Raw genomic sequence first — 16,731 nt, 5'->3', positions numbered from 1 at the left:
TGCAAGCAGGGAAGTTCAGCCAGCAGTGTAATGATGACTAGTACATATATTTTCCTCAAATTCGTCCTTCTGGACTTAAAACGACTTCATGACGTTGCACAGGAATCATTTTTAAGAAAGCGCTGTGCTACAAATAATAAAATATACATTATTAATATTGCTTATGGCGGAATTTGATCACAGAGCCTCTAGCGCAGAAGCCCGATATTGAAACCACTACGTCAGGAACGCGTGGACAAGCGGAATGAAGGCCATTATTAGAGATTATGCGTGCTTGCCGGGTCTCTTAAAATTCTGCACTTAAAAATATATATAAGTTGCTTTAAAATTTAGGCTGATTTAGGCACAGATAAAACGCAATAAACGAAACCAGAAGAACGTCTGTAGCCTTAAGCACGAACATAAGACAAATCCATATATTACCCATCATTTTCATGGTGGCTGAACGATGGCAATGCCAGAGTTCCCTGTAGTAATTGTAAGAAACTCCATGGCGTGTTCTGCCAAAGCCATATATGAAGCCATAGCCGGAATTCCAACCAAAGCCTCAGCCGATGCCGCAGCTGCAGCAGAAGCCACAGGTGGAGCTGGAGCCACATGAAGTGATATAGTGCACAGCTGTAGATTCCACAGCGCCGGCTCCCGAGAAACTTCCCAAAGAAGACCGGCATGTCGTTGTGCTGCTCCGGTCTCTCTTGAGTACCTTTAAAATGCTCTTGGATAAGCTGCATACTCCACCAGAGCGAGGTGCTGTGCGAGTGCTATATGCTCTTAATTCAGTGCCTGCCAGTTGCGAGTAACCACGATGGCTCGCACGAAACCTTCTATTCGCAATGAAGTAAAGAAAGGCAGCGATTCAGGCATACTGCGATGCACTGCGACGTACTGCTGACAACCACTCCCGTCATCCCAGGTGATTTCAACGCGCATCAACAGCTATGCGGAAGCACCAAGATTGTCTCCAGACGGCAAAATGACGACAGGCCAACGCATCTCTGCGCTTTGCTGCACACAGTGCAGGGTGCCCACACAGCGTGTGTTCACTCTCTCCCTCTCTATATTGCCCCCTTTGCCTCCAGGGTAGGTCACAAAGCGGACCCTCGCCTGGTTGACGTTCCTGCCTTTCTTCTCTTTGTTTTCTCTTGTTGCCTCATAACGTAATAAGTTTATTTTCTAAAAAGCCTTCGTTCTCAGTGAACATATTCGTTTCCCTTAGCACCATACTAGACAAAGAGAATGTCATTGATTTCTGTATAAATTCACTTTTTTAAGATACCGGAGTCTGTACCAATTACAAAAGTTCGTTCTGCACTTTTATTTACACAACAAAGCTGGTGATGGTAAAATGCATGAAGGTCGTACATTCTCAGTTGTCCAGATATTTTGTGAGCAAAATTTGGTTTAATGTGCTCGCTCTTCCCACTTGATATGCACCAGAAAGCCCTTGGGCAACTTGTTTCAAGAGAAAAATACCGCACAGCCTTAGACCGTTCTTATTTTTTCTTTCTCTTATTTTGTTGCCTAGGAGATTTAAAAAAGCCTGTACTGAAATTGGTATACCTCAGAGTTTATGAGAAGTCTCACTCATTCCTAGTATTTAACGCAACAAAAAGGTGATTCATGGAGAGGCAGAAGACAAGGCACACTTCAGTACTTGTGTTTCTTTATTCTGTTTCTCTGCATCCCCCCAAGGCCTTTTTTCAATAAACACTACAAAAGCAGTACCAACAAGACGGTAACTGCACAATTGCAAACTCTCACTTGTTGGAAGTAATTTACTAAACGCTACCCTCTTGACTTTGAATTGGCATAACTGACGCATCCACTGTCGATAATTTGTACTTAGCACTGTAATGCAGTAGCCAGTGACTTAGTAGTAAGCGTGGGTATTGTATTGCGTTTTAGTATTTTATTTGCTTGAGGTATTCCACACCTTGCCTTCATGAAAGAATACGTACACATGTTTCAGCTTTCATTTGCTGAACAATGAAACGTAAGAAGAATAATGAATAAATTATTGTGGCCTTTTTGCTTCAATTCGGAAGCACCGACTGGCCCCACAAAAGCACAACAAATGCGAGCAAACAGATACTCAAGAGGTGTAGAGACGCTTGTAGCTTCTGCCACTTGGAAAAAGATAACTCTGCATCACACGGAGCGCTGCATGCGTGAAGGCGCGCATAAATATATGTAAAAGATAATGGGGGAGTATCTGCCGCAGTTGGCGATGAACTTTGTAAGAGTGTTACGTTTACGAAACACAAGAAACGATGATAGCATCTAGAGAGACTATGGCGATCCTGATAAATAAGCGTGCAGTGCGATCTTCAGAACTCAAAATTCGAGGTTTCATTGTGTGCTAAGAACAACACTTTCTTAAGCAGCTGCTTTGCAGACAGCATAATTTGACCTGTTTACTAACTTGCAAGAAACTCACCTGGAATAGTTGTGCTCGTCTGAAGCACAGTTCATTTTGTTGAGAAGCTGGGTTTCACAGAAGGCCACCTTAGGTTGCTCAGAGGGCCTCCAGGCACTATAGTTAATCCACGAGGCTCCTTGATGGCTAAGGCAAGCCGGACCAGTAACGGAACTGAAGTAGTTTCTATGGTAGATTGGGAGAGAAGGTAGGCCAGAATTCACTAATTTCTAGGCCAAGTTAGCGGAGCTTTCTTCTTTTTTTTTTTGGAAACGAGCATATAGTACGTAAAATGTAATCACAACTTGAAGCTTTAAGCTTTTAGCCAAATAAATATTTGCTCCGTAAGTAAGTTTCACTTCAATGTTCAGTATTGCGCTGTACGAAGCAATTTCTAATGCATCAAGCTGCCCGGAACAAACTTTTCTCTCGGGCCATCTTCTGAATTAACCACCCTAGTGTATATTATCGGTTCTTTGTGATGCGGCATCCAGTGCGACGCCTCACTATCGATAGGCCTTCTGCTTGGTGCTTCGACTATGAATGTACGCTGAAAGTTACAGCATGAAAAATGATCAATTCAGAAAATGACTTAACGTGAAGTCCCTAAACGGGATTGATGAAAAAATCTACTCACCTGATGTCGTCTGGCTTAATTTCTTGGGCTAGAAAAAGATAGACAAGGTCATGGCGCAACTTTGTATATGCGAAAAGATGGCCAAGTGAATTTCGAAATAAACACGGCCTGACTCTCCGAGGCCGAAGCTACCGAGAGTTAAATAGCAACATTGACGCTTGTACTTGATGAACACTATTCTCCGTGTGTTATTTTACTGGATTTTCATATTTAGTAAAGTCAGTGGTTAAAAAGACCGCAACATTCAGATGCCTCAATCTGCTTACCTGCTGTAATAGCCTGCTTACCTGCTGTAATAGCCTTCGCTTGTTCAAGTCGACGTTTTCGTATTAAAAACAGGACATAACTTGTTGCAGCTACAAGGAGCAGAAACCCGATAAGTGCAATGAACCATGGCTGCGTAACAATCTTTTCAAAAGGCCGAGAAAGTGACGTTGAAGATGATGTGCCTTCTGTAATATGCAAAAAAGTCATTCACTGTTAAGCATTGCAGAGGGCTTCGTCCTTTTTAATTATGCATAAGGATATGATAATGACGATGATGATCTGGCCACTACTTAAACTATGCAATTCTTGCAGCTATCCAGCCTAACCCAGGGATAGCAGTTTCGCCGGAGCAATTCTCCTGGCGGAAAGCCGAAAATTTGAAAACCAGGACTAGCAGAGTTTTAACATTAATTTGCAGCCCTTTACTACAGAGAAGCTGTAATGGGGAGGGGGGGGGGGGGGGCGAGCACTTACAGAGTCGCCATCTGTCGGAAGCGCCTCACTTGCGTAGTATGAGGGATCACGCGGCGCGCTCCTCATAGGTTTGGCTTACGGCGCTTAACAAAAACACCGCGCGGTAGCCCTCCTTTACATTTCTGTAAGTACTCTCAAAACGAGGCAACGTTATCACTGTCGAAATAATAATCTTGGGCAAGCTGAAAGCACAGAATCGTTTACAGAGGTCATCTCTTTACTGAATGCATACAGTGAAAGCCACCGCGCGCGGTCGCCGCGGCGGAGTCGGCAATCGCTGAGCGCAAACTATGTGAATTATAGACACGTGTACTTGTCTTTATCGGGCGACCCGTTTCACCGCCTAACAAGTGTTATCGCACAGCGCAGGACGCGCCTGCATGGATCGGAAGTTTCTGGAATGTTATTGATGGTTCCATCGCTGTCTGTGACCGAACATTGTGTAATCTGATTGCATGTGTGCGCGACGCGAATAATGTAGAACTTTGTGGACTGCACGCGGGTCCCAGCGATTACTCTGGAACATTCGACGACTGATGTATAAAAGCCGACGCGCTTGACCCGCTCATCAGACTTTCGACGATCGCCAACCGTGTTCGCCGCTATCGTTGCGCTATAAGTGTAGCCTGTTTTTGTGGGCACAGGTTCGCCCAATAAAAGTTAGTTTTGTCTTTCACAGTATTGCTGCTGTGTTCTTCAACGTCGCCACCACGTGATAATATGTTCTTATAGTGGGCGGTCTGTATAACGAAATGGCGCATAACAGAACGAAGCCTCAATGCATGCAGCGATCGCACGGGTTCGCGGTGACCGACTGCGCGTCTGCATGCATGTCCAGGCACAATGTTTCGCTTTCACTGGGAGCGTTTTCGCACCGTGCTGTGAGCTTTAGGCCGCAGAATATGATCATTTAACAGTCCACAAGCGACCATTGTTGCATGGATGTTATCAGAGCTCTTCAAAAACAATTTAGTTTTAACAAGGTATTTAGACGCCTACGCGTTGACTGTGATATGCCGTTGCAACGATTCAATATTTTTTTTTTTGCTAAATTCTTGGACGTTTCAATATTATTTATAAAGTTGCTTCGCACTGTATGCACTCAGCGGACAATTTCGCGCTGCTTCTTTTTCGTAATCCAGTGCATTAATTCATAACACAATGATGACCATATGCCATGCATTTGTTTAATGTTCTTCTTATCACTCCCTTTCCATTCCAGTAAACTTGCCAGTGTCTAGAATCAACAGGTTCATAGTCCAAACCGTCGTGAGATTAGCCGGGCAGCGAGCGCGGGAGAACGTCTCAGGGAGCGTTTTATGCTACTCGCCGTACATCGCAGTCCCGACGCCGTAGCAGAAATATTCCTCACGTCTGTGTTTGCTGCACACCCGAGTTGTAGTTGATGGCTGTGTGCCGGTTCTAAGTTTCGCGAGCCAAGCCTCACGCAGCTTCTTGTCCTGGGACTACGTGTGAATAAGGCTGACACCGGGCTCCGTTGCCTACGACCGGCACTGCGGCACCGAGCAGTAGCCTATCATACTGCACGCCTTCAAAGGCAGCCACTACCTTTTATAGTGATTTCAAATGTTGTCAAGCAGACACCCAAGGCGGAAAAGCCTCACCACTTAATCAGAACCGCATCGCACGTGGGACTTTCAACCTTCGTTTTCAGCTCGCTTCGGCGCTTTCGATGCAGCCGACGCGGCCGCTGTGTCCCCGTGATCACTCATGTCACGTCACGCCGACGGTGGCACCAGCTTTCCCAGTGGTGGAGCTCGTCCGAATATCTCTGTCATCGAAGGAAGTTTTAGAGTCGTTGTTGCCGTGGTAAGCAAAAAACTCCCCATACGTGGGCCACTCTTGGAGATAGTGCAATACCGGGCCGATCCACGACAGAGGTGAAGCAGGCGTTAAGCACTCCCCATACGTTGGCCGATCCCGAAGATAGCGCAATACCGGCCCGACCCGCAGCAGAGGGAAAGCAGGCGTTAAGCACTCCCCACACGTGGGCCGATCCCGAAGATAGTGCCATACCGGTCCGACCCGCGGCAGAGGGGAAGCAGCCGTTAAGCGCTGCCCATACGTGGGCCAGTCCCGAAGATAATGCACTACCAGCCCGACCCGCGGCAGAGGGGAAGCAGGCGTTCAGCACTGCCCATACATGGGCCGACCCAGAAGATAGTGCAACACCGGCCCGACCCGCGGCGAATGTGAAGCAGGCGTTAAGCACTCCCCAAACGTGGGCCTATCCCGAAGAAAGTGCGATACCGGCCGGACCTGCGGCGGAGGTGAAGCAGGTGTTAAGCACTCCTCAAACGAGGACTGATCCCGAAGAGAGTGCAATGCCGGGCCGATTAGCAGCAGAGGTGAAGCAGTCTTTAAGTGCTCTCCATACGTGGGCCGATCCCGAAGATTGTGTAATACCAACCCGCCCCAAGGCGGAGGTGAAGCAGGCGTTAAGCACTTCCCATACGTGGGCTGATCCCGAAGATAGTGTGATGCGAGACCGACCCGCGGCGGCGGTGCAGTTCGCCATAAGGAGGCTCACATACACAGCTTCGCTGGCCATCCTTCTTCACAGAGTGGAAGGGAACGGAGGTTTTCTTGGAATTCCGAACTTGGTCTGAACATGCCCCAACAACCGAATATATAGTGAACCAACGGTCACAGTTTTCGGACTTGAACTGAGCATCAGTGTTACTTTTTCTAGAATTTTTCTTATCTTCATATAACAAATAAAAGTACATGCCTCGCTATCTAGCTATAGCTAACGCTTCTCTCCCAAGTACCAATGTCGGCACACACAAAGTAATGTCTAATTGGGGCAGCTGGAGTTCACTAAAATATATCAATAAGTAAATAATACGTCGTTTTCTGGCTATCGGGCGGACAGCATAGTAGAACAATATTTATTGAACGCATTCACTGCGCGATGTGCTTTTGTGCACTGTACATGTAATTGTAGGGACACAATATAGACTGCTTGCTGTCATTGACATGCTCACGCATGTGTCCGAGATGTTACTCACTATGTATTACAAAGCGAAGAGCACCTAATTATTTCACCTTTCCGGATAGTTTCGCAAGATGTATTTTCTTTTACTAAACTAACTGGAAACTCGTGTGGAATACTGTAAAAAAAAATAAAGCAACTTCCCCTGAAAACATGTTATTTTTAAGAACATCCGGAAAGCAAAAAACTATTCCAAAGAACTTAGCGCGAGAGCTGGGTTTGAATTAGACGTGCTAATTTGTATTTAGCATGCGTGCGTGTACAGTAGAAAATTCGAAGCCTGAATTTCCTAAGCGCCATGGCAAGAACATTCCCTTTCAATATGGCTGGACAACTTACACAATACTCACACCTCCTAAGCGTATCCCACCACTTTACAGAAAGACACGTTTATACTGACCTATCTTGAAATGGATGGGGCTGCTGGCTGGTCCGCCGCCAGCTGTTGTCGCTGCAACCACTCGTGCTTCATATAAAATCCCTGTCTTCAGGTTGTCGAAAGTCAGCCTGTTAGTTGTGGAGTTTGTGCTTTTATTGAGATGCAGATCCGAAGAGCTTCCGTCCACATACACCTAAAATCAGAAAAAGAATGTAACATCTGTTTTCGGTAGAACGCCGTGGTTGTCTGGTTCGGTGTCATTCTTTAATTTCACTCAGCGCGTTTAACTAGCCCATTTCTGGGAGCGCCACACGTCTCTGTGTGTTATAGACTGTGTAACTTGCTGGCTTCTGTGTGTTGGGTTTTTGTACGCGGCTCCCTTCTTTTGAGCATGACAACGCAACCTACAGCCCGAGTCTTATTCGAAAACAAACTCTGTGTTCAAATTATAATAATTACGACAATGTGATTCAGTGAAACAATAAACCTGTGCCACGGATGTGTTGAAGGTTTTACTACCGGTAAAAACAGGCTTTTAGCAGCATCGGTTAACCGTGGAAAATACCGCTGAACCTGACAATCAACTGTGAATTTATTGGAATGAAACATTTGAAAGAATGTTTTTTTCATTGACTGATAAGAGCATAATTCGAGCTTCGAGAAGATAGTGAGCAATGCTCCCTTTATATATGTAATGAGAAGTTTAAGTTTGCCACTGTAAAGTATAATAACAGAGAAGAAAATCTAGGAAGGACAGTTAAAGAAGCTCATGCAATTACTTACGTTGTATCCCCTGAGCCTTCCATTGCGGTGTTGTGGTGGAGGCGGAGACCAGAGTATAGTGACAGTTGTTCCATTCAGAACTTGGACTTCCACGCCATCTGGCGGCGCTGTTGGGACTGCCAATGGAATTGTGGTCATATCAGTGGTCGGCTTATAGCAGCCGAAATTGGCCTCCTTAACAGCGAAACACGTGGATATCCTGTATAGTGCTAGCGCTACTAATGCAGTGAAGCTAAGCTGGCAACGAAAATCAGCGTACGAGCACACATATTAAAGTGAATACGTTTGGCCGCTTAGAACAAAACTGTTCACTTTTTTGTATGTTTGACAGGGTTCCCACAACGTCGTTATCGCCAATTGTGTCAGGTGTCGTACGGAAGACTACTCGAAGAATGAGAATGCTTCGAAAGCGAAGCATACCGACAATAGAGTGGTCGATGCAACGGTTATAAATGGGGGACGCAAAGGCAACACAACCGGCAATAGTAAGTTACGCATGTTGGGCTGGTTGGTTCGACATTGAAAGTACATACACCGTGATCAGATGAAGACAGATCAAGGAACAAAAGTGGACGGAGAATTGCGGTCTATCGCAGTTCTTTCCCTGTATTTATTATTGCCGTTATACGTAGCTGAATAAAGTTAAACTGCGTTATTAAAACTAGGTTCTTCACATTACTGCCTAACTTCGTTGTAAGGACACGGTGACAAAATGATAGATATAAGAAATAAACTACATTACCCATGAAATCCTCATACAAGCACACATTTGTAATACCGTATTAACAATGTACAACTTATAACGGGTACGAAACAAACATTCCTCGCGAAACAAAAATTAACTGGCTTGTTCTGCCTACTTGTTCACTCCGAAGCAGTGCTGAACGCTATCATTCGTGGTACTTCGTATGAACGTGGCACCTACTAGCAAATACTGAATCATCATCTATTATCAGAATATTAAGATCAGTAAATCTACCAGGCTTTATTTAAAATAATTAGTGCAGAAGTACATGAGTAGCCCATTTTATGGTGGAAATTCCTTCTTAGCACACGACAATTGTCAACCGTTCATGTGCGCCTAACAGAAGCTTGCCCTTACCATCTTCCAACGTTTGAACTGTTCTCGAGTTGCTCGGTGGGCCTTCGACACTTCTGCAGAACGGCACCAGAAAAATGTTGTACTTTGTGAACTTCTTCAGATCGTTCAGCACGTATGAGAGGGCTTCACCATTCAAAACAGTAACAATGTTGTATGTTTGCGAGCCGACGCTGAGGTCCCGAAAGCGAATGTAAAAGCCCTCCACAAAGTCTTTGCTGCCCTGTATCTGCAAGACATAACGAGCATAGAAAGCGAGTAAGGCAAAGAAGATATATGTCATGCAGCGGAACTGGTTCGTATGTAAATTATAAAGATAGCAGCGTAGCAGATTGCATGCTCTCGTTGTCCAAATTTCGTATGCCTTCATGAAAACTGCGCAATGGAAATCTTACGGCAATAATGTTACGCAAACAATCCGATAGATCTGACAGACACATTACAGACACATTTTAAGGAAAGAGAGAGAGAGAAATACAAGCTTTACTGAGGTGCGGGACATTTAAAGTAAATAAACACGATAATATTAAGCGTGTCCGGTGGCAGCCCATATGCACGATACACGAGAGCTTGCTCGAAATGCACGCCAAAGTGAGCATTATTCGCTCAGTGCGCGCAATGCCAACGAAAGCTGCGTACATACTCCGTCTCTTCAAAAATCAGCTTTGTTCAGCATGGCGCAGTTCATTTTAGACGTTAAAGTTGATTACTCTACGGCTAGACACGAAGAGAAGTAAGATGACCGCTTATTGTGGTCATCTTGGAATAGAGTTGTACAATAGATACAGCGGAAAAGGAACTGAAGTAATATGGTCAATATGCATACCTTCCAAGTCAGCTTGACGGCAGTTGAGCTCACGGTGCGTATGTCATGTAGGGTCACTACATTGGTGCTAAGTTTCTCTCGTACTTCATCAAGGTTAGAGTCTTGCTCAAACAGTGGTGCAAGTCCTGGAGAGAAAGAATAGGGATTGTCGCGCGCGCTATTGACTGCAAACACTACAGATGTAAACTGCAGATAGCAGGTTTCTTGAAGACACAGCACAGTAAAAATTAACACGTCCGAATGCACGTCCTCAAGATATGAGTGGTGCTCTTTGTACAAATGGTTCTTGTAGCCTGGCGGAGGACCTGGCGGAGCAGCTCTGGGCCGTCCAGCGAGCCCACGATGCGGCCAGGGAGTTACAACTCCTGGTCCCAACGTGGGAGTAGCCCGCTCTATGGGACCTTGCGTCCCGTAGCTCGCAGGACCTTTCATTAAAGTTATTCAATCCAATCACTGTACAAATATCTTTTGACAAAATTGTTCGCCTTCTTCTGGTTCATAATCAGAAAACACCAAGAGCCCTTCCACTCTGTTCAAGTGGATGACCAGCGAAGCTGCATGTTTAGCATGTGATAGTGACACGGAATTTTGAACATACGGACGGACTCATTTATCGTTATTTCAAACACAAACTTTTTTAGCTCCCGTTGTCGGCTACCTTCAAGTGACCTTCAGTCAATAGTCCAAGCCGTTGTGTTTAGAAAAAGTTTATTTTTACAAGAGACGATACGAACACTGAGTCACAAACACGGCACAATTTCACCGGTACGATAACATGTAAGAAACGAAACACAGCACGTTTTCCACGTAAGTAATGTCCGAGTCCTCACGCACCAACATATAAACACGTATACCCACAGAAAAGCACAGTTACACATAAACTAAATGCCATATGTAAAAAATGATTTTCAATATATACAGTGTACACAATGGTTATGTACAATGATGATGTGATAGAACACTTTACACAATTTTGAAGTGATGTGCACGAGATGTGTATATACAAAATGATCATGTACACTAGAGGACACACACACAGAAATCACGGGCACCTGCATTCTATGTGCATTAAACTAATACTTCTGGTGGTCTGGCTACAAGAACCAGGCTGGACGAAAATTCAGCCATACGCGTCCATCAGCCACCGACAGGAAACGACATGACCACTGTCGAAGGAACTCTTCTTCTCCAAGGAAGAACAACTCCTCCGACAGAAACGATAGTAGCTCAAAGTAGAGCCTCCCCATAAGTGGAAACAGAGCGCGGTGACGACGTCCCATGGCAACTGCCTCGCACCGGTTACGCCATAGACAGAAGGCCCCCGCAGCAATTAAAAGTCGCGCGAAGTGGCCACGTGAGCAGCGACCAGATGTAATAAAGCGGTTAACTCCAAGGCCACGAAATCCAGTGTGCACGGCCCTCCAGAATATCCTGGCAACGACGCATTGCAGCAGTACATGTTTATTAGATTCTTGAAGGGGGCAACTGGGACACTGCGAAGATGGGACAACGCCCCACCGCTCAAGCCTGTCCCGAGTTGGAAGCACTTGCCACCCTAGACGCCACATGAAGTCGCGTAGGTGGCCAGGCAAAAATGACGCCGTTATCGCATCCCACGACACATTATTGGAACGTGCGAGGCGCGCTGGGGGAACTAGAGGAAGCAGTAAGGCTGACATAGTATCTACTACACGGTTTTGTAGAACGTCTACATCAGGACATACCTGTTGTATGTGGCGATAAAATGCCACGGCCGTACAGTAATATGTAGGTGCGTTTAACACTTGTGGTCCGTGATTTAAGTGTACGCCCGGTAACATGTAGCGAATTTTCGTGCCAAGGAAATAGCAAGCGAGTTCACGCACTGGACACTGATCATGCTGTAATAGACGGAGCAGAAATCGCAGAGCAAGCAGCCGGCAGCGGACAGACACGGATGGGAAGGCGAACCCACCGCGAGAGCGTGGTTGGCCAAGCGCCGCGCGACAGACCAGTTCTGTACGGCCCGACCAGAAGAAGGCACCAAGAAGGGACTGCAAGGACCTAGTAACCCGCAATGGTGGCTGTACGACGTGACAAACGTACCACACTCGGCCGCAAAATACAGACTGCGTAAGTACCTTCTTTCTGATAGGGGTAAATCATACCCTTGAACATCTTCAATATTTCGCCTTACATCTTCAAGAATTGAGAGCCACACAGAGTCTGATATGCCATTAGAGGTGTAGTCAAGGCCTAAAATGCGAAGAGAATTGCTCTTTTGAAGACGGAAAAGGGGACTTAGGCGTGTCTGTGGCGAACCAATGAACAAATAACGACATTTTGAAAAGTTTAGCGCAGCACCTGAAATATTTCCGTACTCAGTGAAAATTCGAAGGCTACGGGTTAAGCTATCTTCATTCCTGAGATACAATGTGATGTCATCGGCGAAGGCTGTCACCTTCACAACACCGCTACCAGGCAGTGGGAGACCGCATACGTAAGGGTCTCTCACTATTGAGCGCAGAAATGGTTCAAAGCTGAGCACAAAGAGTACTGGGGATAGAGGGCACCCTTGACGAACGCCACGAGTAACGGGAAACGGTGCACTTTCTCGACCATCCAGGAACAATGTACTTCGGATATTAGAATAGGTATTCCTAATAAGTTCAACAAAATTTGACGAGAAGCCGAACGAGGTCAGTACATTAAAAATGTAGTTATGTTCAAGGCGATCGAATGCCTTTTCTTGATCTAGTGAAACTAAGAGACCACGTGCCGACCTGGTCAGCGTGTATGTCATTATGTCACGCGTAACGAACGAAAGACTGTGTATCTCTCTGCCAGGGACTGAGCATGCCTGATGATGTCCTATTAGGGAAGGCATCAGGCTTCTCAAGCGCCGGGTGAGAACAGCTGTGAAGGTCTTGTAGTCAACGTTGAGAAGCGTGATTGGCCTCCATTCCTCTGGGCGAACTGATGACGGATCGTGCTTAGGTATTAGCACAATGCGACCGTCCCGAAAACTAAGCGGGAAATCAAAGTTCTCAAAGCATTGGCTGATGACAGATACGAAAGTGGCACCAATATCTTCCCAGAACGTTAGATAAAACTCAGCGGGTAACCCATCCGGCCCTGGGGCCGAGCCACGCTTCATGGAAGATAATGCTGCCTTCACTTCCTCGGCTGATGGTCGTGCACAAAGACGGTCAGCTACCTCAGGTGGAACCTGAGGCAGACCACTAAGCAATGTGTGCCGTTGTACGGGCACTTAAACGAGAATATCCCGGCAAGCTGCGCAAACGAAGCGAGATCAGCCGGGCAACCAGACAAGACCACATTACATGCGCTAGGTAGTTCCCAAACAACTTGCAAAAAATTTTGCTTCCAAGTGCTTTCTAATGATTGTTCACAATACTACTCAAACTGTAACTTGAAGAACGCTGAAGTTTTATTTGCCATTTCCATTAGCGACGTTCAAAAGACAGGTACAGAGGACTAGATACTAGATTGTCACCATTTGGCGCCGAGTGCGCTTTTCAACGCCAGCTGCCCGCGAGTAGCCTGGCGCGTCCGGCAGCGTCCAAGAATTTTTCTCTACGGTCCAAGCCAGCGGCGTCCGGCGCGCCGCGAGTGGCCGTTTGACTGAGACGATACTTGCAATGGGGTGTTGTCTGTAGCCGCGTTTACATTAAAGCGACAGAATGCGACAGTAGGGTACCACATTTTTTAGCGCATCGCGAGTAATGTGATGCGCCAGCGTTTACATGTAGCGCATCGCCCCTGGTACAAAGGCGGCGGCTCCCGTTGTCGCACATCGAAGGCAAAGCAGCGCATCAGACGCTTCCAGCGCCGCGCCGCAGCTCGGCGAGCGTCTGGCGTAGAAGGCAAAGCCGCGCTTCCAGACGCGTTCGGCGCCACGCCACACCGCAGCTCGGCGAGCGCAGCAGATCGGTGGCACATTCAAATTTCCCAGAATTCCTAATGCGCTGCGATCGCGTTTACATGCTCTATGAAAGTCGACTTACTCGTCTCAGTCCACCTCGTTCTGGCGCATTCATGTGACGCGATTTCCTAGCGCATTAGGCCCGTTTACATGGATTCGATGCGCTAGAAAGTTGATGTGATGCGATCCGGTGCGCCAGTTGTCGCATTCTTGTAAACGTGGCTAGTGGCAGGAAACTATTGCGTCCATATGGACGAGTGCACAGCATGGCGTGGTGCAGTGTGATGTGAGGGGGTGGGCCGTTGCGATCATGCATAACACCCATTTTAAGATTGGGTCTAGTACCATCTTCGACCAACCTGATTTGCCGTTAGCCGTTTTATGCTTACATCTAGCCTCGATTGCGGGAGAGCCAGCAGTTTTTACGGCTGCTTGTGCAAAACCCTTATGTCAGCAGCGGAAGGCAGGGCGCTGTCCGGGAAGCGCCACCGAACCGCCTCCTCACAGAGCACTGCGCCTTTCTTGTTATAGAACTAAAAGGCATGTTGCAATCGAGAAGTGCTTGAATTGTGGTTCTAATTGATAATCTTCGTCTACGTGCTGAAAATATATTTTGACAAAAGCCGCCTATCCAGCTAGAGAAATATTTGTGGTTGTGAAGGATGCTGCGCGAACGAGGCAAGCAACTCCGCGGCTCATATGTATCACTTGGGTGACCGACAGGCGAATGTCGCGCAGGAACTGTTGTTCAAACTCGGTGAAGCCGAGTTTCTTCGCCGCTGATCTACGCGGTACATAACCGTCTCCCGAGGCAAAGTCTTTCTACAGCCAGAATAATACTCAATTCTGTTGCCTGAGTTGAGACTGTATCTGCATGTGCCCCGGGTACCTTTCATAAATTCGATGCTGACAATAATGCTTTTGCGTGGACGCTGTAATGAGTTTTGCTGTTGTTGTTGTTGTTGTTGTGTGTAGCAAAGTCAGTGTCAAGCAGACACCATTTATTATTTCATTTGCTAATCTGTTTTGTTTACATCAAGTGTGATGTATTACATGTGCTGTGCCTTATATTGTACTTTTCGTTCATACCACAGTTGTAAGCGTGCCTACGGGTGAATAAATTTCCTTGTCAACACAATATTCACGTACGGTGTCGCATACGGCGAATCTCCTATGGTACCGCTCATTAACGTTGGGTTCAGCTATCACCAACTGTGGCGCATTTTTTTCTGTGGAAGTGTAACACGACCGTTGCCAAGCATATACAACATTGTATGTAATCTGTTGTGCACCCACAAAGGCTCGGCCGGATCGGCACTAGTTTTATTGCGATTTCTATTACTGACACTTGGAGGCGCATTGGCCCCGTCCTCTTGTCCGGTTATCGTCGGTGCACGTGCGGCCCGCCCTTGGAAGGTTAGAATGTCTCCAGGAACGCAAGAGACGCGCAGCTCATTTTGCTCCAAAAATGACGATGCTAATTAAAGGCACGTTAGCACTCCGTGCAATTTGCTCAGCGGGCAAGCAAGTGCTGCGTCGAGCGTCACGAGTATTGTGCGGGCGAACACTAGAGTGCTGCTGTGACGCCGTGTCTCTAGCACTACTTGGTGCAGGCAGCGGTCTTAGCATTACAGACAGCACTCTTAAAGCTCGAAATCTCCCTAGGCCTATCCGTGTAAATGCAGGGTGTTTCAAATAACTTGCGACAAGCCCTGAAATCGATAAAGATCCTGCGCAGACGCAGAGAGCATTGTACAACGAAGCTTTGGAGTAGGGGCTAATAAATAAATGTTCAAATGTGCTTCCGCTTCTGCATCGCGTTTCGCCGACTCTACTCGGTGACAATCTAACAATTATAAGGTGAGTGTACGGCTGTCAAATTTGTGTAAAGGCGCTGGCCAATTAGGCCCATCATTTTCATGATCGACATCACGACAGCACAAAATCTAGGAAATTCAATATAGCGTTGTTTGGGACAGCGAGGCACCGAGGGCAGCTGAGAGGCCTTGCTATTTTCCTTTGCACTAAATGACGTTGCTTCGTACAGTTGTCTGATCATACTTCACTTTCAGTCTTGGAAGTCGTCTTTCAGTGCAGTAAAAATTTGTTAGTCTTTCGCCTTGGAAGCATACAAATGTGCCGGCTTGTGTTTCTTTATTGCGATAGCAGTTATGTGGACAGTCCAGGCGCATTACTGCCGTCGGCGTCGCCGTGAGGTTGCGTATAAAGTTCAAGGGCGATAAAACCGTCACCGTACGCGGTATGCTGTATGTGCGAGTGAAAGCGTGTGAGGGTGAGCCGGCGAACGCGGTTCAATCTCGCGTGCGCGATCGAGGAACGCGGCCCGGATGCGTGCTGGCTGCTGCCGCGATTCCTCACTCGAGCAGAGTCATGTTTCTGCCTAGTAATTTTTTATATACATTCGCGTGGACGACGGGACCGCCGCCTCGTGGAGCCGGAGGAAACTAGACACACGTGACGTTTCGACGGAACCGCCACCACGGGAGAGCGGAAGGAAAGAAACCGAGATACGCGAGCGTTTGGAACGCCGAAAGAGAGGGCGGTGCGAACGTAGACATGGCTGACGCGGGTCATTGTGTGGTATCTCTTCTTATCATATTAATATCTGATATGGGTTGTATTTGTACCCAAGATATTAAACTTATTTTGCAGGTTGGCGGAGTGATTGAAGCCTGCTTCACCTCCACCGCGGGTCAGCCCCGCTATTGCACTACCTTAGGGATCGGCCCAAGGTTTTTTTTTTTTTTTTTTCTGCAGACATTCAACCCCTGCAACTAGCCATACACAGCTTTGCTGTGAAAAGTGAAGAAGTAGGTAAATAAAGATGTCCATCTCATTCCCATCATTCTTTCAATCTTCACAGCAGCTTTCTAAAAATGCATACAGTT

At 46.7% G+C, this 16,731-nt stretch overlaps 1 protein-coding gene, 1 long non-coding RNA gene and 1 pseudogene across 3 annotated transcripts in view; 2 read left to right on the top strand and 1 right to left on the bottom strand.

The window, feature by feature from the left end:
• Positions 1-16,679, top strand: part of LOC140218481 (uncharacterized) — a 105,507-nt gene extending 88,828 nt beyond the window's left edge. Inside the window, exon 3 of the long non-coding RNA XR_011894749.1 lies at positions 16,496-16,679. This is a non-coding gene — a long non-coding RNA (uncharacterized lncRNA). The remainder of the gene's footprint in view (positions 1-16,495) is intronic.
• The window catches only part of LOC126531976 (roundabout homolog 1-like), a 113,830-nt gene that overhangs the window by 14,360 nt on the left and 82,739 nt on the right, over positions 1-16,731 (bottom strand). For both annotated transcript variants that reach the window (XM_072288204.1, XM_072288205.1), the window contains exons 10-16: positions 9,898-10,022; positions 9,075-9,300; positions 7,973-8,088; positions 7,211-7,382; positions 3,341-3,505; positions 3,054-3,081; positions 2,438-2,602 (exon numbers count right to left, since the gene is read on the bottom strand). In XM_072288204.1, coding sequence (XP_072144305.1) covers positions 2,438-2,602; positions 3,054-3,081; positions 3,341-3,505; positions 7,211-7,382; positions 7,973-8,088; positions 9,075-9,300; positions 9,898-10,022 — 997 coding nt within the window. The remainder of the gene's footprint in view (positions 1-2,437; positions 2,603-3,053; positions 3,082-3,340; positions 3,506-7,210; positions 7,383-7,972; positions 8,089-9,074; positions 9,301-9,897; positions 10,023-16,731) is intronic.
• On the top strand, positions 16,400-16,579 carry LOC126532497 (U2 spliceosomal RNA; annotated as a pseudogene).

This window comes from Dermacentor andersoni, chromosome 5 (assembly GCF_023375885.2).
Source record: "Dermacentor andersoni chromosome 5, qqDerAnde1_hic_scaffold, whole genome shotgun sequence".
Lineage (NCBI taxonomy): Eukaryota > Metazoa > Arthropoda > Arachnida > Ixodida > Ixodidae > Dermacentor > Dermacentor andersoni.
This window is presented reverse-complemented; position numbering and strand designations above follow the sequence as displayed.